The 22,798-nt window shown below is 32.4% G+C and overlaps 2 protein-coding genes across 2 annotated transcripts; one reads left to right on the top strand and one right to left on the bottom strand.

Moving 5' to 3' along the window:
* Positions 1-353: 353 nt before the first annotated feature.
* Positions 354-12,777, bottom strand: LOC143049562 (uncharacterized). Its single transcript, XM_076223164.1, has 8 exons — positions 12,695-12,777; positions 10,889-10,978; positions 10,111-10,278; positions 8,925-8,971; positions 6,305-6,374; positions 5,637-5,689; positions 5,230-5,335; positions 354-474 (listed from the first exon to the last, which is right to left on the bottom strand). Exons 1-8 carry the CDS (start codon positions 12,772-12,774, stop codon positions 354-356), a joined length of 735 nt encoding a protein of 244 aa, XP_076079279.1. The 5' UTR covers positions 12,775-12,777.
* A 172-nt stretch (positions 12,778-12,949) lies between these two features.
* On the top strand, positions 12,950-17,640 carry LOC143048224 (osteopetrosis-associated transmembrane protein 1-like). The gene is made up of 6 exons (XM_076221775.1): positions 12,950-13,368; positions 13,740-13,854; positions 14,576-14,730; positions 15,562-15,693; positions 16,400-16,565; positions 16,929-17,640. Exons 1-6 carry the CDS (start codon positions 13,012-13,014, stop codon positions 17,039-17,041), a joined length of 1,038 nt encoding a protein of 345 aa, XP_076077890.1. The 5' UTR covers positions 12,950-13,011; the 3' UTR covers positions 17,042-17,640.
* The last annotated feature ends 5,158 nt before the right edge of the window (positions 17,641-22,798 follow it).

Below are 22,798 nucleotides of genomic sequence, written 5' to 3'. Positions count from 1 at the left end.
ACAAGCAGATTCCAGTTTGTATGGAAAATAGGAAATACGAAACCAAGCGCGGTAGGCAGAGAAATGTAATGAAGTTCAGGTCGGCAGTTATGGAACAATGACTGGGTCATTTTCCAAAAATGACCTCATTCATTTTTTTTACATAAATAAGGCCGTTAGTTTTCTCGTTTGAATTGTTTTACATTATCTTATCGGGGCCTTTTATAGCTCACTATGCGGTATGGTCTTTGCTCATTGTTGAAGGCCGTACGGTGACCTATAGTTGTTAATGTCTGTTTCATTTTGGTCTTTTGTGGATAGTTGTCTCATTGGCAATCATACCACATCTTCTTTTTTATATCATGAGTTTAACATCAAAACATAAGACAAAGTTGTGTGTACAAACCTTTTTCTTTTTTCACTTCAGTCTTAATGTCTTCTGGAGAAAATATCCCCAATCTGTCTCCCTCAAAAAGTTTGAAATCTCTATCGGCTCTAAAAAAATATAATATATACATTTTGATATTAAAATGTTGTAGGTATTTTTTTGTCTTCTTATATGCAAGATAATGTGAGAAACAAATTTGATCTTTGCCAATCAATTGCTAAAAGACCAGTTTGCCATACAAGTTAAAGGTCAATTTATAGGCTATATTTGAACTATTGTAAACAAGGATGCATCAATTTGCGACTGCCATCAATTTAACAGAAGCTGCCATTCATGACGATTCAAACTCAGAAATTTAAATTAAATTGATTTAACAGGAAGGTCCTTAGTGCAAAACGATTATGGAATTACATATATGTTTCAAAGTTTAAATCACAAAGATGGGCTGAAGGTAACTCAGTGTTCTCCCCAGGATTTTTTGATAGCGCTGTGGTAAGCGCGCGATGTTGGATTCATTCACCATTTTTACATAATGTTACATTTGTATATAACTACCATGTTGTTTATATTATATAAAATACACAAAGACCTGCATTTTGTATACATGTCATATGCTTTCACAAAAATGGAAAAAAGTTTCATTTTAAATGTTATGTTTTTAAAATAAAATGCCTTTATAATTTATATGATTTGATTTCATTACCACCCTTCCAATTCTTTTTTGTTAGAGTAAGTATGCACTTTTAGTTGTTTGACTTATAAACTAGTTATTCATCCTTTACAACCTCATTAATTTACTGAATTTGCAGAAAGTTTTCAATGACAAGATTGGTACTTTTTTATTAACTTTTATAAACATTTCTATCAAATTACAACTTTTCAATAAAATGAGCATAGTATTTAAAAGGAAGAAATGAAATTGCCCTTTCAATAGCATTCAAATGTTATCAAAGACTTGCTTAAAAAAGGCTATATTAAACATACTCCAAGATGAATATGAAAGAAATCCTATATAAATTTGTTTAAGAGATTTTTTTATATTTTAAAGTTGAGATACCAATCAAAAAAATTATGTTTGATAATTGAAACAACTACCAACTTTAGAGGTTGTGTTTGATAATTTTATAAACATTTGAAGACTTGCCACCAGATAAGTTTGTCAAAATTTGACAGTACTTCTTTTAGGACTTTCCATCCCAAATTATCCCCCTTACTGGCTAACATAACTTCCTGTTTATATTTGTGGCTTATTGATCTTTTGGTCATTGATGCTGTTTAACTTTGTACTCGTTTCGGCTTTCAAACTTTTGTATCTGGGCGTCACACGTAGGTCTTGTGTGGACAAAATACACTTCTGGCGTATTAAAATTTTGAACTTGTTGCCTTTTGTTGGCTGTTGTTCGTGTGATTCTTTGTCAATTGTGTTCTCCAATTTATTTATATTGTAGTCCTGTGTTGTCATTTTGATGTTATATTTCACATGGCCATAAAAGTGCGAGGTTTGGCATGCCACAAAACCAGGTTCAACCCACCATTTTTTCCTTTAAAAATGCCCTGTACCAAGTCAGGAATATGGCCATTGTTATATTATAGTTCGTTTCTGTGTGTATTACATTATAACGTTGTGTCGTTTGTTTTCTCTTATTTTTGAGTGTAAATTCACATTGTGATAAGACGTGTCACGGTACTTGTCTATCCCAAATTCATGTATTTGGTTTTGATGTTATATATATATGTTATATTTGTTATTCTCGTGGGATTTTGTCTATCTGTGTTACATTTTAGTGTTATGTCGTTGTTCTCCTCTTATATTTAATGCGTTTCCCTCGGTTTTAGTTTGTTACCCCGATTTTGTTTTTTGTCCATGGATTTATGAGTTTTGAACAGCGGTATACTACTGTTGCCTTTATTTATGTAGCATTAAATGCCATGCCTTATCCAAGCCATCCTATGTTTACATTAAATTTAAAACATTATTTAATTCATATATATTGATGATTGATTGACAAATATCGATATTTTCTATATATTTACACAAATTTTCGTTTCGTTTAATTTTCTATATCCATTTGAAAAAGAGCCATGGATGGACAAGTAATCGTAAAATACGTGCTTGTAATTAATCCCATGATAACAGGGATGCTTCCTGAAAGCAATACAGGTTCAACAGTTCGTTTGTAAACGTAAAAAAAAACAAGAAGTAATTGTAACAGGATGCTGTTACGAAGTCTCCCAAACAAAGCTCCCATAACTCGCCATTTATATGGTCCCATGTTCATTTGATTTGATTTTTTGTCCAATACAAGAATATATATGGCTTACAGATGGGGATCTCCACCATTTACAAGTATTCAAACAGGAGGGGGTGGTGGTGACCCCCAGGGACTTTACCTACATTTCATTTGATTTTTTTTATTGTCCCATACAAGAATATATGTGGTTTAAGGGTGGGGATGTTGACCGTTTACAAGTTTTCAAACAAGAGGGGGTGGGGGTGACTCCCTCGGGACTTCCCTTTTATTTCATTTCATTTGTTTTATTGTCCCCTACAAGAATATATATGGTTTAGGGGTGGGGATCTGGACCGTTTACAAGATAATAGCACATTCTCAAATTGAACGGGGTGGGGGGCAACCCCCAATAACTTCCATTTAATTTCATTTGATTAGTTTTATTGTCCCATATACGAATAGATATGGTTTAGGGGTGGGGATGTTGACCGTTTACAAGTTTTCAAACAAGAGGGCGTGGGGTGAGCCTCTAGGGACATCATTTTTATTTCATTTCATTTGTTTTATTGTCCCCTACAAGAATATATATGGTTTAGGGGTGGGGATCTGGACTGTTTACAAGATAATAGCACATTCTCAAATTGAACGTGGTGGGGATGACCCCCCGGGGACTTCCCTTTAATTTCATTTAATTTGTTTTATCGTCCCATTGAAGAATGTATATGGTTTAGGGGTGGGGATCTGGACCGTTTACAAGATAATAGTACATTCTCAAATTGAACAGGGTGGGGGTGACCCCAAGGAACTTCCATTCAATTTCATTTGATTAGTTTTATTGTCCCATACAAGAATAGATATGGTTTAGGGGTGGGGATGTTGACCCTTTACAAGTTTTCAAACAAGAGGGGGTGGGGTGAGCCCCTAGTGACATCACTTTTATTTCATTTCATTTGTTTTATTGTCCCCTACAAGAATATATATGGTTTAGGGGTGAGGATCTGGACCGTTTACAAGATAATAGCACATTCTCAAATTGAACGTGGTTGGGATGACCTCCCGGGGACCTCCCTTTAATTTCATTTGATTTGTTTTATCGTCCCATTGAAGAATATATATGGTTTAGGGGTGGGGATCTGGACCGTTTACAAGATAATAGCACATTCTCAAATTGAACGGGGTGGGGATGACCCCCAGGGACTTCCCTTTAATTTCATTTGATTTGTTTTATTGTCCCATTCAAGAATATATATGGTTTAGGGGTGGGGATCTGGACCGTTTACAAGATAAAAGCACATTCTCAAATTGAAGGGGGTGGGGATGACCCCCCAGGGACTTCCCCTATATTTCATGTGATTAGTTTTATTGTCCTATAATCATTTCTGAAGACTGCATGTATCTATCACTTACAGTTTTCAAGTTATATTCATTTGAAAATTTTAGAAAATAAAATCCCATAGGGTTCTATAGTAAACCCCTCCCTCCTTTCTAACCCCCAAAATACCCCTTAACAGACCAAAATGCACAAACGAAAGGTTGATGGCTCACCTAGACATGTTAGTCTAACATATTGTAAAATCCTAAGTAAATCTGACAAGCCGTTTAGGAGAACCGCTGCGGACAAGTTCATTTTTAAAGTGGCGGAAGAAGAAGAAGAGGAAGAAGAGGAAGAGGAAGAATAATAAAAATAATAAGAACTGACCAAAAACAATAAGTCTCCAAACTTTGTTTGGGAGACTTAATAATGAAATGATAGTAGATGGTCCAAAAAATGTTCGAGACCACGTTGTCAGAGAAGGGGTAAAACTTCCCTTAATATATAACTTAAAAATGAACTTTTCAGCACAAGAGGTCTCTGTAAGCAATGTTCATTCCTTTCATGAAGTTTCTTCATATTTTTAAAGCGAAAAACTCGAAGAAGGAAAGGTTTATTTGGCAGTAAAAGTTTTGCAAATGGTGCCATTTTGTTCATTTATTGAACTGGCCCCTTCGATAATTGACTACGTTGGGTAATTCAACCAGTCGATCACGTGATCGGAATGTGTACAAAATATTACCGGAAGTTTGAAAAATCAAAAAACAATAGCGCTGAGTTTTGATTGGATAGCGCTGCGGTCTGCCCAATACCACCGCGGTAAATTGAGATAGCGCTGTGCTAAAACGGCCTGGGGAGAACGCTGACTGGTTACAAAGTATAATTGCACATTGTCTTTGATTTTAGTCAACATGAAATATATATGTCTAATTTGAAAGAACACTTTCGCACACAATTGAGTTGTTATTGTAGCCTGTCCATGTTAACTGTTTCTGATATTAATCTTTATAAATTTTGCTGTTTGATTTGGTAATGAATATGTAAAATGTGAAAATAAAAAATTGATTTACTGGTACAAACATGGTAAATGTAGAAAAAAGACAATATATCATAAATAGTATAAGAGTATGTTCAAAGACAAAACTGCAACTCTTCAGATGTCATGATCATACATATTTAAAGTTTTAAAAAAAGAGAAAAGGTTGAAAATTTCTAGATCTATCATGTATATTCTCAAAAACATTGAGAAATAAAATAATATACAAAACTCGATTTATAAAATAATTTTCAAAACAGTTAAGTCCTAATAAATCATTTACCCTGGTTGTCTGGTCCATTTCCTAGGTCCACGCTGATCAGAGGATTTTCTATCAGGATATTTCCTTTCAACTCCCTGGGGGTTGGGCTTTTTCATTGCATGATAATCTGAGAAAAAAAATCACACTCTGATAAACAAGCACCAAAAACATCATATGAATATTTTTACTGTCTTACATTTTTTTAAATCATGAGCAGGAAATGCGGGAGAAAATAAATGTCTTACAGACAACAACACATCTTTTACAATATTCATACCAGCAACTCCTCAAGCTGAAAATAAACCTTATTTAATTCCTGATCTACAGAGGACAACTTTCAGTAAGACTACTTACAAAACTCAGTTATTTTTTTAATTGTCATATACAAATATGATTAAATAAAATAAAATTGATTTTAATTAGCTTACCATAATTTTCTGAATCTTGATATCTAACTGCTGACATATCATCAAACATACCACTGAAAATAAAAATAAATTCTTAATCTTAAATGTGATTCAGATCATTCCTCAAATGCTCCCTTTAAATATCGCTTAAAAACTTTGACTGATTCTCGTATTAAGCTAAGAAATAAAATTTTCAAGGAAATATAAATAATTATTTGCATTTATTTTCAATACAAATTAAGGGGGCACTTCAATATTTAATTGATAGGGGTATTGCTGGGGTTCTGTTACACTTCTCTTTTCAAACAATTTAGATTTTAAAAATGTATACCTTATCATATATTGCATAGGTTAAAATGTAACTTTTTCCCATATTGTTTGGGTTTCATGTGGTGTTTTATGTAAGAGTAAAGTGCAAAAGTGACAAAAGAGGGAAAATTGGTTGATAAAAATACGGCATGTGACACCACGAAAGATGAAAAACTATCACAAAGAAGTAATGGGAACTTTATTGACCTTATCATATATTTCTGATAGTTTTCACATCCTATTCACAAATTTTTAAGCTTGAAATGGTGACCTATTCCATTGGTATGTCCTATCAGCTTGTATATTGGAAGTGGCCCTCATCTATCAGACTTATATTTTTTCAGATTTTCTAGAATCTTGGTTAAAAACCACATAACTACCTCAAAGCCTGTACTTCTTTTCTGTTATCTCTTTTATCATCTCTTTGTCCTCTACGCTTGGATCTGCCTTCTAAAATAAATATATATATCTATGTTTTGCTATGGCTTGTGTAACTGAAGTCAATAACTTTAATTAAAGTTTGATACATACAAATTGAAGTCACTGATATTTAAATCAATAACAAGAGGCTGTCACAACGACAGCAAACCGGATTTATTAACATTTATTTGTGTCCTGGCAATATCACAAGAACCATTATTGATGAATGGTGAAAGTGAAAATCGTCAATATCAAATTTGACCTCCATTTTGTCATCAGTATCAACATATTAAATTTGAAAAGCTTAGATTGAATGGTTCATGAGTAAATGCAATAAAGTGAATGGAAACACCATTTTACGATCTTTCAAGAACCATAACTCCTGAACGGTAAAAGTCTAAATCGTCATTATTGAACTTGACCTCTATTTTGTCATCAGTAACAACATATAAAAATTTCAAAAGCTTTGGTTGAATGGTTCATGAGAAAATGCACGGACACGACTGGAAACACCATTTTTCAATCTTTCAAGAACCATAACTCCTGAACGGTAAAAGTCAAAATCGTCATTATTGTACTTGAGCTCCATTTTGTCATCAGTGACAACATATTAAAATTTGGGAAGCTTTGGTAGAACAGTTCATGTGTAAATACACGGACACGACTGGAAACTCCATTTTTCAATCTTTCAAGAACCATTACTCCTGAACGGTAAAAGTCAAAATCGTCGTTATTGAAGTTGACCTCCATTTTGTCATCAGTGACAACATATTAAAATTTGGGAAGCTTTGGTAGAACAGTTCATGTGTAAATACACGGACACGACTGGAAACTCCATTTTTCAATCTTTCAAGAACCATTACTCCTGAACGGTAAAAGTCAAAATCGTCGTTATTGAAGTTGACCTCCATTTTGTCATCAGTAACAACATATTAAAATTTGGGAAGCTTTGGTAGAACAGTTCATGCGTAAATGCACGGACACGACTGGAAAAACCATTTTTCAATCTTTCAAGAACCATAACTCCTGAACGGTAAAAGTCAAAATCGCCATTATTGAACTTGACCTTCATTTAGTTGTCAGTAACAACATATTAAAATTTTAAAAGCTTTGATTGAACGGTTCATGAGTTAATGCACGGACAACATTTGATTGCCGCCCGACCGACCGCCCGCCGTACATCCCCAAATCAATAACCGACATTTTTGTCACAAAAATCCGGTAAAAAACCTCACATGTACGAAATCTTTGAGCAAATTATCTTTATTAAATGCATGAGGTTGATAATAAAAATAAGAATATTAATGTGCCCATAGTACACGAATGTACCACTTGCACTATCATATTCTAAGTTCAGTGGACCATGAAATCAGGGTTGGCAAAGTATTACCCGCCCAGGAAAACCTGGTGGGAATTCCCGGGTTTTCTCGGGCTGGGCAATACTCCCAGAAACGGGCAATACTGGGCAATATAATTTTTTAAGCCAATAAGGTTTTTTCAACACAAAATGATAAAGACTTATTGAAGTTTCGTAGTATTATTTCTAAATATATACATTTTATACAGATAACCATTGAGAGTAATTTCTAGAAGATTGAAAATTCAATTTCATTCTATTCTACACTACTTAAATAAAAACCCTACATGGTCATGCCATTCACAATTATAGAAATGAAAGCTGAATATTGTTATATAAACATATCTGTGTCCTAATCTGAATAATTACTTATTAATTAGTGATGTAAATTTGTACATAATAATATATCTAATAAAGTATGCAAAAGTAATTTTACTTACATGTTATTGTTAATTCTTCTTGTTAGTTATATACATTTGAAAAAAAAAATCTTGTGATTTATATATATGTTAACAGTTTGACCAATCTACATGATCTAGACAGATGGGCGATTTAAAAGAATTTTAGAAGAATTATGTAGAAAGGCCTTTTCCATCAATATTTGTCTTATGCGTGTCTACATGTACACTTGTCTCTTACTTGCTAGAATTAGACTTTCTCAAATGCATACACTTGTATCATCAGACTCTCAAACAAGAAAACTTATTTATAAATCAAAATGTGTTTATCAAATACATGTATCTTAAATGTATTACATTTGAGTTTGATCACTGATTTCTCTTTAAAATTCAGACCAGTATTCTATATTACCCAGTATTGCCCAGTAAAACCCAGTAAAACCCGGGTTTTCCCAGTATTTCCCACTGGGCTGGGCAATACTCATAAAACCCGGGTTTTTGCCAACCCTGCATGAAATTGGGATAAAAACTCTAATTTGGCATTAAAATTAAAAAGATAATATCAGAGGGAACATATTATGTACTTAGTTTCAAGTTTATTGGACTTTAACTTCATAATAAACTACCCTGACCAAAAACTTTAACCTGAAGCGGGACAGATGGGCAAATGGACAGAATGATGGACAAACAAAGGGACAGACAAACAAACCGATGCAGACCAAAAAACATAATGCCCCTAGGTGGGTCATAAACAAACTAATTTATATCATTAAGTTAAATGCAGTGTACACAAATGCTCAACATAAAGGTTCAAGATTATAATACCTCCTCTGTGTTTGACTTGATCTGTTGTCATTTTGCTTAAAATGGAACTGAAACAAACAGGACAAACAATAAAAATACTGACATTTATAGCAATAATTGCAATGCACAATTTCTGATATTGGTCTTAATATTAATGTATATAAAATAATTTTTAATTTTCTTTGAATAGCAATTTTTTTTTAAACATGCAAGAGTCAGTAATGATTATATTATTTTTATAATTTCCAACACTATCTTTAAGAGATAAAAAGTGTCATAAATGGTTAAATGAATAACACTTGGTTTAGTTTGATTTCCTTCTCAACTATATATGTTCCAGACCGTATGAGTATTTGGACCGTACGCGTACGGTCTGGACCGTATGCGTATATTTTCAAAATACGCATACGGTCGGACCGTACGCGTACGGTCTGACTAATATTAAGAAGTTGGTCACGTTTATCAGATACAAATGAATATAACAGATCAACATAGCTAACATCTCAAATTAATGTAAAAAGTTCAATAGTAATTGAAATAAAACAAAATAATGTTATAACTATTTTATAAAATCACGTTTATTTAATCTGTTAATCTCCTGTATTTAGCATGTCAGTAATTCATATATTGAAGCCAAGTATGCTTATTAAAATTGAAGTTATCGGAAGTAAACTTAGAGTGGGAGGACAATCGTTTTAGAATATTAAGGAACTTTACCAAAAAAAAAATGCAACACAACGTGCATGAACAAATTATGTCACTGTAAAAAAAAATATGACGTTCTTTGTGGAAGTCAGTGTCACCTTGAGTACCAAAATAGGAATCACGGATATAAAAATAAACACATATTCAATTTCAATTGTTCGCTTAATCATTTCATCCATATACATTTAATAAAATCAATTTGTATAACTAAAAATAATGATTTTGATAAATATTTGTTTAAATTTAACCAATATGATCCCAAAACATCAGCTGGACCGTACGCGTATACTCATACGGTCCGACCGTACGCGTATGGTCGGACCGTACGAGTATACGTATACGGTCCGGACCGTACGCGTACGGTCCAAATACTCATATGGTCTGGAACATATACATTGTAGAAACTAAGCGCTGAAAATATTAAAAAAGAAAATCAAATTATCCTTAAAACATTAATTAAATAAGATACATTACAATGATAGTAATTGTGTTGTCTATTTACCCTAAATTTTGTTGTCCATTTGTATCTTCCCTCTCAGGTTTTGTCATTTTCATCATTTTGAGTTTTTGTATTAAATCTGAAGCTACATGTCTTCCCTTTTCACCAGATATTTTGTTAGACAAGTCTTCAGCAGCAGACTGTAATGTTTTGTCCAAAGGATCATCTTCACTTTATAATAAAAATATTTTAATTATACAATAATGTTATTAAAGCCTTTGTTTTCTTATCATATATCATGTTAACATGTAATACAATGTAGTGGCTTATTTCTTTTTTTTAACTTAAATTAGGATTTATTTATAAGCATAAAATCCATTAAAATGCACAACTATTTTCCAAAAGAAAGTTTTTTGCAGCCGACATTTGTCAATGCAATATAGCATACTTGCAAACCCCGCCACATTCTTTATATAACTGTCTCAAGTCATGGGCCTGTAGTTCATTCACTGTCGTTTGTTCATGTCTGTCCCATTTGCTTTTCGTGAATCAATACTTGTGTAAAAAAATATTCACCAATATTCAAGGTAAAACTCAACATTTTTGGGATAACCTGAGATTTCAAATGGTTTTTTGGTGGGGTTTGTATTGCTCAGTTTAATGTCATGTTATGTTTTCTTTCAGTTTTTTCTTCTTTTTTTTATACCAGATTGTTAGTTTATTTTTGACTTGTGAGTTTTCATTTCCCTTTTGGGATCTATCTCCTCTCTTTTATGCTACTTCAACAAGTTATACAAGATAAATTTGTATTTAAATCAATCTAATAATTAGTATTACATACCTTTCTCCTTGGGGAGGATCATCTGTTTTTTTTCTACTTAGTAAATTTGTTGTACTAAATATACTTCTGGCAGGAAACGTTATTTTAAACCTGAAACAGAAAATATTTTAAAATTACATAGGATAGATAAAGAAATAGAAATTTACTATAATGAAGAGATTATTCACATAAAACATAAATTATGATTAGGGCTATTCCAGAAAAAAATGAATGGGGGAGTTGGAAGGCAGTTTTTGTCAGCACCCACCACCAAAACAATTGTAATTGAGAATTGTAGTGCATTATAGTGTGAAAAGTAGCTCTGATACCCATCACCCATGTATTATTAATACAATGTGCCTTCCAACCCCCCCATATATTTTTTTCTGGAATAGCCCTTAGGTTAAAATGTGTGCTTTTGTAGATTTCATGCCATAAATTGAAATAGAAAAAGGAAGTCCCTGAAAACTGGGATTTGTTTAATCTCAGAAAATTGGGGTATTCCTGGATTGTTCCCAACCTGTCCAAAGCCGTGAGTTGACTCCAGAACTTGACAGAAGCAAAGGTTTGTGATAAACATTTTGGATGACAATGAGGGTCGGTTGAAAACAAAACTTTATGACAAAAGAGATGATTTCAGCTTTCCAATTGTGAACTTTCCATTTCTAAGTAGCAACATTCCAGCATCACCTGGATACAGGATATATATCTCCCAATTGAAATGTTATTCCTGTGCTTGCATTTCCTATCATGATTTTCTTGATAGAGGGTTGCTTCTCACAAGGAAGCTATTAAACCAAGAGTTCCAAATGGTGAAGTTGAAATCATCCCTTCGTAAATTTTATGGACGCCATCACGAGTTGGTTGACCGTTATGGAATAACCATTTCACAAATGATATCAGATATTATGTTCCTTAATTCGTAACTACAATCCCTTTCCCTTTCATGAATGTGACCTACCAAATTAGACTATTTACCTGATTTGTTATAACATGAGCAACACGACGGGTGCCACATGCCGAGCAGGATCTGCTTACCCTTCCAGAGCACCTGAGATCACCCCTAGTTTTTGGTGGAGTTCGTGTTGCTTATTCTATAGTTTTCTATGTTGTGTCATGTGTACTATTGTTTGTTTCTTTGTCTTTTTCATTATTAGCCATGGTGTTTTCAGTTTATTTTCGATTTAGGAGTTTGATTGTCCCTCTGGTATCTTTCGTCGCTGTTTTATCAACATTTTGATATTGGACTAGACCAAATAATTATGACGTCTGGCAAGGCTATTTTAATTTTTTTCTGAGACGCCTTAAAAAAAAGTCAAAATCGCAGCAGATGGCATGATTATCTTGACAAATATTGGACATGCTCTCACGTCCCACAGCACCTGCTAGTTTTGCAAAAGAGCCAGCCCATAGAACTTGGACATTAGAGCAATCTCTGACTGACATTTCCAGTGCCACACTTCAGAATCTAGTCCAAATAATTATGACGTCTTGCAAGGCTATCTTTTTTTTCTGGGATGCCTTCCAACGACCGGTCAAAGGAAGGCTTCCCAGAAAAAAATTGCCGGATGTCATAATTATTTGGACTACTCTGATTCGAGCTCTGAACCTTAAGCACTGTAGCCATGGCCATAACCACAAGACCACGAAATCAGTGCGCATATATCCGCGATAGGATCCTGCACTGAGTAACATACAGATACAAATTTCCATAAAATCCAGTGTCGAAATGTTTATTTTTTTCATTGCCATTGGAATTTTCAAAAATCTAATCACTAAAAGGTTTGAAAAATCAAGTGTTCCGATTGTTAAAACAAAAATTCTAACCCATTTGACAGAGAGTTTGCAGAACTTCTACATTTCAAACAACTTCTACAAATCTGCAACATTTTCAAGGACGCTGACATCTTGAAGCTTCGCACTAAATAATCGGGGTACCTTTACAGAAAATATTTCAAACCCTTTAAACTTGTGCTCTTGAAATTTTAAATTAAAGAAATTTAATTACTTGTACAAATAGTGGTAATAAAAAACAAAATTCTTAGTTTCTTTTTAAAACCTTTTCTGCGTAATAGTCACGTGATAATCTACTTTCGTTTTCCTGTTTCGTTTTGACTGCTGTGCTTCAAATTTATGTTACAAAGATGAGATTAGTGTATCAAATACCATTGTTTATTCTATTTTCAAGCATATTTAATGTAAATGAATCAACAAACCTTCTCAAGAACAATCAAAAACACAAAGGACGATTAAAATATGAAATATTAAATCGTTTGACTAAAACAAAGGAGCATTTAATTCAGTTACAATCCCTTAACGTTTCCACAGACTTTGGTCACATTCCAATATATGATATATGTACAGCGTTTCTTAAAGAATTTGGACACAATTCAGCAGATTTTATAAAATGTTCAGTGGAGAAAGCACGACCATTCAGATTTTGTGAAAGTTGTGTTAGGGAATACAAAAGAGCAATGACCACTTTTGAGGACATTCTTCAGGTAATGATACTACATTTGACAACTGCTTAGGTTTATATCCTCCATTTAATAACGAGCAACACTTTGACAATTTGATGCTGGTTATTGGATATTTACTTCTTTATCAAATGTTTATGGTGAACTTGGTGAATCTATTAAAATTGTTCAACTAGAAAGATTCTATTATTAAATGCTTATAAAAATACAAATATTATTTTGATTGGTTGTGAAATCTGTGAAATTAAAGTTGTTTTTGTCTGCCTTTTTATCTTAATATCAAAGGAAAGTTATTCACTCCAGGTAAATTAAATGTTCTAAAGACTTCAACATGTTCAATATTCAAAACTTAATGTTTTAGTCATATTTATTTAAAAGTTTTGAATTCATTGTAGGATGATGAGAAATGGAGTGGATGCAGAAATGTATTACTAAAAGCAGACAGGATACAGGTTTTAGATCAAGTTTATAATAATATAAGGAATGTTTGGGACCAAGCTTATTGTAATGGTAAGTATTGCATAATTGCTACCTAACTTTTTGTTTTTTTATAAAAATTATATGTTATCCTTCTATTTTCATATAGAAAACTAACAAGTAATTGCAATTTTGAAATGAAGTTTTAAAGACTTCAGAAATTATTGAGTGCTTTTATTATTGGCTTTTTAGAAGAATGGACAAAACTATGATACTAATTAATGCATTTTTTGAAAAGCTGCATTCAGATACATGTATTAGATATCAGAATGTGAGTTCTTATTACTACCCAGTCACATTTTCCTCATTAATAAAAACCTTGCAAAAATGTTCTAAACTTACAGTATTTTTTTCCAGGAAATTCAAAAGAAGTACTTGTATGTTTCATGATCAAGTTTTATCCAACCATATAGCTATAGGTTTACATTCATTTTTCATACAATCATATTCTGATGGTTTGAGAATGATTTCATTTGCCTTGAAAGGGTGTCCGTATCTTGTTTCATTTATGAAATCTGTCATTTTCGTATGTTAACTTGTTAAACATTATTAAAGGAAATCTAAGACTAGTTAATTGGAATTCAGACCAGAATTGGTTAAAGAATGTGATGCACTATAAATGGGAATATTGGCTTTTTTAAAAAATATAAAATTTGTACATTTATTTGGAAGAAAATTTTGATAAACTATAACAAAACGAATTCCGGTGGATTTGAATCTTCTAATTTGTTAACCAATATTTCTTAATCCACAGGATGTTTTAAGACAGGAAGTATTAGTGAAGACATAAATGGAACAGTAAAATTTCAGTACAGCAAAATTTCTAACACATTCAATGTGATATTCAAAAATATGACTAAATGTATTAAAATGCACTCCAATGTATCTTTGGACAAAGAGTTGCTTATGGTAAGTATGTCAAAGTCAATTGTTTCTGATTTTTTTTTCCTTACTGCATATCTAATTCACAAATACTTGAAAACAAATAATTTGAAGTGCTTTTTACCAGCTTCTAAATACATGATATATGTATAGATCTATTTCTCATTTTTGTTTTGTTTATTGTATCTTTTAAAATTAAATGAAATACTGCCAAATTGCTATTTTTTTGCTTTTAAAAACACTTTGAATGTGGCTCTAAATTATGATCCTCCTCACTGCTGACAATTAAATAACAGTTTTCAGCAAAAAACAAATTCATAAACAATTACCATGATTGCATGTACTTTCAACTGAGACAGAATAACATTTCATGAGGTAGAAAAGAGTATGTTATACCTGAATAGATTGTAAATAGATGGATTTCATCACTTGTTAATGAGGGATAGCCAAAGAATACAATTTTTATGATTCCAAACTAAGCAAATTGAAAATCTAAAATCTGCTTCATTAAATTAAATTCAAATGACCTATTTCATTTTGATTTAAAATAGTAAGGTAAAAATTAGAAGCAGATTAAGAACTGGACCCCTCTATATGGAGCTGCATATATGATAAATGATTTTTTTTAACAAGTGTCACTATAAAAACATTGGCTTGACTGTCCCCATTTCAACATCCTTTAGTTTTTGAAGTGAAGATTTAACTATATATATATATACAGAAGAAACATTCACATTCCTGCCTTCAATGGCATGGATAAAAAATCTCTACAAAAGTTCATTTTATTTCATAATAAATTGAAAACTGTCATGACTGTTAGAAGATTGTATCATAATAATTTTAATTTATTGTTTTCAGGATGATATACACAATATAAGTACTGTTAGTGCTTGTGATGCATGTTCAGATTTATACGATGACATGAACAGAGAGTTTAAAGACGCCATGAAGACCTCTCAAAAAGAAGTCTGTATGGATTTAGTAGATATGGTAAGGTTTTAAAGTAACATTGAAATATTTTATGAACATAAAAAAATCTTTTCCGATAAATAGGGCCAATAGTCTTGGAGTGTTTTTTTTCTGAATAATATAACATGAAATCAACTTTGAAATTTAAATTACCAAAGATTTAGACTGAAATGACCATGATGACTTATATTGAATTGATACCTTGCAGTGCACATCATGTTTTAAGTTTTAATATATTTTTTTTCCCGGTAAAAATTATTTTGGTAAATTTTCTTTTTAATGATTTTCATAGAACTTAATAAATACAACTTACATTTATATAAATGCACAAATTCTCAAATAAATTACATATGACATTTATATACTATGAATATCAAATAAATCAGATTAATTTGCCAGCATGGACTGCCTTGATCTTACCATAAGATGTGTTCGTCATTATGTTGGTGGACCATCCAGCAACAGTTTCGATGAGGAACAACAATAAGATCACAGCTCCTTCATTTCTTTGTTCTTATGAGACTAAAATATCATGCACATCTATATCTTCCTTTTATTTCCAGCTTATGCGGGAAAATCCAGAAATATGAATTAAACTTACCAAAATATTATGCTTTATATTAATGACAGCTCAGATTTCTAGACAAACAAGGAAAAACATACTCATTTTGCCAAGCTGAATAATGTTTACATTAAATTACATAAACATGATGTTTACATTTTTCAGATGAATTACACCCGTATAGCTTGGGGTGTAAAGCTGAATTGCACAAAAAGCTACAAAACAAATGCAGGTGTCATCACCATAACAGCTCTTGTTGCCATAGGAACTATAAGCTTTTATGTTGTTGTAGGAGTGAAGGGAATTAGGGTGCAAAAGAAATTGATGATACGTAAGTAGTTTTTCATGAGGTTATCATTTACTTCTATTTATATTTATAGATGACCTCTCTGTAATCTTGTGGAAATTTTGCTATAAACAATGCTATATCTGTTCCTGTGTGTGTTTGCGTTTTGATGTTTTGGGAGGCGGCTTGCTTGTTCCTATTGATACATATTATTTATACTCTTCTTTTGGTTGGAAAAAATACTGAAATATATCTTCAAATGAAAATAATATTACAGAATGTTTCTTCAATCTTAAACTTAATTCTATTATTTATACATTATTATAAAGGAACTTGTATTCCAGGACAAGATACCTGATAAGTTAGCCGTTCTATCAGATTATATAATAGTATGATATCTTATTACAGAGAAAAGAATGTCAGTTAGATCAGATGCTGCTTCCTATGGTGCTACAACAGAGCTACATCAAGATGGATTAGATGATGGCAATGGACTAGAGAGACAAGCACTATGCAGTTGATAGTGCTTTGGTTTGTGTGATCATGTGATTGTTCTATGGTACTTAGACTCGTTTCAGTATATTGTAATGTTACTATTGGAATATCTATGCATTTATAGATTTTTTGTTCGTGTGATAGTGCCATGGTATTGGAACTTGTTCCAGTTTTCTGTTATAAACTAGCAGAATATCTATATATATAAAGATAGTTCACACAGATATACACGATGTGCAATAAGTTTAAAGTCATTGGAAGGTGCTGATGTTATATTGCTTGAACACATTACCAGTTTGAGGTTTTAAAACAATCAATTCTGTATTACATTTAATAGGCATTTTGTTCACCTATCAGGTTTTGTAATTAGATAAATCTGATAATTTTATTTTACTCCTGTAATATCAATAATTTACCCTAACTCACACCAGATTTATATTATGTACCGGTATTATAGCAATATTTATAAGGAAATTATAATAATTTGATGTAATCAGATGAAATTGCAGTTTGAGAAGTTAGTAGCTTTAAAAAATATTTATGAATATTTGTTTTAATTCCAGTATCTGCAGAGTAGATTTATATCTTATGATGGAAAAAAGACTACTTAAAAACACTCATTGGTCAATAAGTATAGATTATTACATGGCATTTTTCATATCAGACCCTTTATCGGCCCAAGGTTATGATATCAGCCCAAGAGCCGCAGGCTCGAGGGCTAATATCATGAACGAGGGCCGATAAAGGGTCTGATATGAAAAATGACGTGTAATTATCTTTTTATCATATACTTCAGCAGAAGAAATACAGACAAGAACTATTAAAATTTTATTTTGTTTGTCTTTGCGCTTTCAGATAATATTTACAGCCGACAACCAAAAAAAATCTTATCTTTATTTTTTTTTATTGATATTACAAGCATTTTATTTATCTTGTCACAACAACTATCATGTTCTTCAATAATATTGTTACCTCATTTATGTCTTTCAAAACATTTTTAACTTAATTTATTTTTGCTCCTCAACCATTTTGTGAAAAGTCTTATCACTTGCCGTTTTCCGCGTTCTGTTGTCGTTTCAAACAAATTTCCGGAAATGCACGAAGTTGCATGTGATAAACGTCACGGAAATTAACGGAAAGGCATGTGATAACATTCCGGAAGCAGTCAATAAAGGTACCTTTATCAGCCCGCTATGGAGTTTCTTAAGAATCTGAACAATAAACCTAGTAATCCTTTCATAGCCTTTTGATATTTTTAAATGTTATTGAACTGTAAAATTTTAGTAATATTTTATACAAGTATATGATAATAACAAATACATTAGCTTGATAAAAGTATAAGGTTTTGTGTCCCACTAGAATTTGAACCTTAAACATGGGAGTCCAAATGTACAGAAACATTGTGCCAGGTGAACATCACTTTTAAAAAAAAATATATTTTAATTATTTAAATTAATGGTGCATATTGATTCCCTGTCACAAAAGCATTTTATGACCAGTTTGTACATGAGAAACTGCAGGTGTTTGTCATATATGGTTAGGTTCTGTCATTTATTTATAAAATGCAGTGGTCATTAATGACTGATATTTTAGAGATATTAATGCACTGATCTAGAATACTTTTTAACAAAATATAGCAGATTTCGAACAATGAATATAAACTGTTACAGTTGTAACAGTTTATATTCATTGTTCGAAATCTGCTATATTTTGTTTTGTCTAGAACAGTGCAGTTCTTAACCTATTTGGCAATATTCATATAGTGTACATTCGTTACACAAATGACTATGCAGTTAATTTCTGTGCCTCTGAAAAATAATTTGTCATAATTTCAGAAGTTACTTCTCTCTTTTTTTTCATTAGAATTTAGAAAAATGAATTTTATTTTTATGTTGGTATATGTTTATCTGAATGTATTATGAATGGACCTACACACATGGTTAACGCATATTAGCTCCCCCTCCTTATCAAAATTGTGATGGAGTGTAAGGCATTTCAAAGCATTGTCATGTTACAGAAAGCTATCAGACATGATTATAAAAAAAAATTGTCTGATTTTATCTCTGTATAATTGATTTTTTGTATGCAAATTTAATTGTGTATGTGAGAAAATGGTGTATATAAGATTAAGAATAGTGCCAAATCAGTATTAGATTGAAGATTGTATATTGAACAAGGAATCACACTTGTGTTACTTAGAATATATCTAGTGATCAAATTGTTATGAATTTATAAAATACAAAATAAAGTCAACATTCCTACTGAATTAGACTTGTTTCAGTGTTTTGAACTTACATGATCAAGCAACACGATGGGCGCCCTACGTAGAGCAGGATCTGCTTGCCCTTCCAGTGCACCTGAGTTCACCTCCAGTATTTGGTGGGGTTTGTGTTGCTTAGTCTTTAAAGTTTAGTTTTCTATGTTGTGTTCTGTGTTCTTTTGTTTATCTGTTTGTCTTTTATTTTTCAGCTATGGCAATTTTCGATTTATGACTTGAATGTCCCTCTGTTATCTTTCACCCCTTTTCTCAATAAACGTGCGACCGTAGATCAGATATCAGCAACATTGCAAAAATCATAGTTTACCTGCGTTTTAATCAATACTTTTAATGCAAGTTTGCATCATCGTGCAATTATACAATACGACTTACAATCCTCATCTTGCAACAAATATCCATAGACAAAAGGAAAAGGAAGACTACATAACTCGAGTACTGGGAACTGTAACACCGTATGGTTACAATGATTAATTTTAAGGTATAGCTTTACTATCTAGTCCTTCCTGTAGCTTGGTGCATGTTATTAACATTTTCAACTCTTCTCCTCGACGTAGATACATCGATGGTCTTCGTCATTATATATCACCTACTCTCCACTTTGTCTCTATTAATTACCATCCGTCATTTATACAAAAGCCGTTTGGTATATTTCACATTTGTATGATGCTTTATTCACTATCATTTTAAAATTCATGCTTGATACAATTGTGTTCTGGAACTACCTAACGTTACACAACCCATTCAAACCAATACAAAGTTACAGCTATAATCTTGGACATTGCTAGTCACAGAATTTTTCAAATCAGTTCGCATAGATGAAAAGGAGAACAGACCTTTCTTATACTTTCCTTTGCAAACAAAGGTCTCGATCCCATCAACTTGGTCAATATCATTATATCAGAAATCAGTTTACTCGAAAACTCAGTGGCCGAGTGGTCTAAGTAGTTACTACTGAAATCACTAGACAGTCAACACTGAGTTTGTGAGTTCGAATCCCGCTCCTGCGGGAGCACTCGACTCCAATCCTAATTGACTAGGATTGTCAGTTTCCTATCGAAGGTCGGTGGTTTTCTCCGGGCACTCCGGCTTCCTCCACCAATGCATACTGCCACGAAATAGCCTAAATGCGGTGCTTAAAAGTGGCGTTAAAACACAAACAATCAAATCAAATCAAATCGAAAATACCTCCCTGTTTTTAAGATAAGTTTGTAAATATCATTTCTTTTACCTATACCAAAAGTATTGTAACCAGAATGTTCAATTACAAACACGTGTTGCAGGATCTCAATATTGACGACTCTAAGTCTTAACCTTCCGGTTTATAAATTAACTTGTTACAAAACTTGAATTTTTGATATACTAAGGCTTTTCTACCTCAGGATTAGATTACCTTAAGTTAGCTGTATTTGGCAAAACGTTTAGGAATTTTAGTCATCAATGCTCTTCAACTTCGTACTTTATTTGGCATTTTTAACTTTTTTGGTAATAGGCGAATGATATGAGAGCCAAATTTACATTTTTAATGCACCTACCTAACATACGGCTAAATTATATATCACTGGACAAATGGAAGTTTTTAACGACCTTGACTGGCTATACAGCCCTTGCACGGTCGGTAACATATATCACTGGAAAGCTAAGAACGTGTACTTTCTAAATATCCCGGTCGTCAAAACAGTGGCGTAGCAAGGTCATTTTCAAGTGTACGCCCGAACCTTGGTCTGGGCCTGATGGCCCTATTGGATCCTGGCCAATGAACCAGCTGGTAGTAGATGAGCGTGTGCTAAGCCTCCGAAAGTTCAAAAGTTATCGACATTGACATACCAGTCCTGTCATTGAAAACTCATATCAATAACAACATTCTTTAGATTCAAAATGGTTATTTTTTATGTTTAATCTATTCATTGTTTATTTAGAATCGTAAATGAACATGAAATGAATAATTTTCTGAGTTGTTCAGGTGCAATATTAAAATGTGTAAATAGAACCCTGGTTTTCGCCCTTTAACTTCTCCCCGTAAAAACTTATTCATTTATCAGTCCATTACAGGATTTAAACAAATCAAATATTTTCATTTAATTTCTGCACAAGTTTCATAACCAAATATGGAGGTTTATAAATTTATCATGTAAATTAACTCGACATCATAGATACCAGGATGGAAATTTATTCTTGCGCTATACGCGTTTTCCTCCAAGACAGTTTCATTAACTTTGACCACGGTTTTACAAATAATTTATATGTACCAAATTTTAACCTCTGAATGTAACTTCTTTAAGAAATTCCTTTTAAAAATACATAAATTACGGGAAAATCCATCATATATAATTTCGTCATGATGCGCTGGATACTCCTTTGACCATAAACAGTTTTTTTTTATCCAGCTATCGTAAAATCATACGACGGTTTGACAAAGTTATTAATATATAAAAACTTTAACCACATGGTCCGAGACCACAATTATTTCGTAGTGCATTTCTTTTAGAAGATAAATGAAAATTAAAAAAATCCCATCTGCGCTTTCTCAATGAAATGTTTACAGTGTGTTGTACTACTTTTGGGACAAATTATATCAAAATTATAGAAAACTTCATCGGCTCTAACTCAAAATATGGGCAATTTTATGTTTAGAGCGTCTTGAAATCTTTTGACAGCTTCCGAAGTGCTAATTTTCAACCTTTTTCAGCTGGACCAAATCACTACTTTCCTTTAAAATTCTGAACCCAATTTTTTTTACAGTGTATTTTCACCACCACCCCCCCCCCTTCTTGCAATTTGAGGCATTAAACATAGAGAAATAAATTTGGAAGAGGTAAAAAAAAAAAAAAAAAATTAATGGCAAGTAACATACTTTCAACACTAGGGACTATATTTGCGAAAAAAGGAAAATCAAGGGACTACAATTGTGGTCTCGGACCACATACTGAACCTACATCTACACAGTTATAATTAAAAAAAAATGCAAACCACATTTCTAATCTAAGTACATAAAGAATTGCTTTAAAAAAGGAAAGCGAGTATAGAAATCACGGTAGATTTAGACTTTGACAGAAAATGAAAAAATATATAAATATGACACCAATTTTGTCATTTTTATTCGAAATTACAAGCAATTGAAGAAAGACTTAGAAGGTTGATGTACTGTTAACCAATTCTTTTAATAATATCTAGATGAAAATATTTTGTTTTACCAAATTCAAGTGTACGCCGGGCGTTTTGACGTAAACGTAGCTACGCGCATGATTACACTCGCCTATAACGCAAGTCAGGCGTAAATACGAATTTAATCCTGGCACCTATGATGGGTTTATATCATTGTGGTATTCCCCCATATATATATAATTCGATTTGCCACTTTATTACTAGTGACATAAACATAGTGACATAGTGCCAATAACGCTTTTAAAATAATTTGTTATCCAAAGGCCTGATCATGTAAGCTTCCTAATTCACCAATTTGAAACACAACTTCAAAATATTGCTGGATGCAATCATGGATTATGTC

Source organism: Mytilus galloprovincialis, chromosome 10, assembly GCF_965363235.1.
Source record: "Mytilus galloprovincialis chromosome 10, xbMytGall1.hap1.1, whole genome shotgun sequence".
NCBI classification, from domain to species: domain Eukaryota; kingdom Metazoa; phylum Mollusca; class Bivalvia; order Mytilida; family Mytilidae; genus Mytilus; species Mytilus galloprovincialis.
The sequence above is the reverse complement of the archived record's forward strand: the minus strand, read 5'-3'. Positions and strand labels throughout refer to the sequence as shown.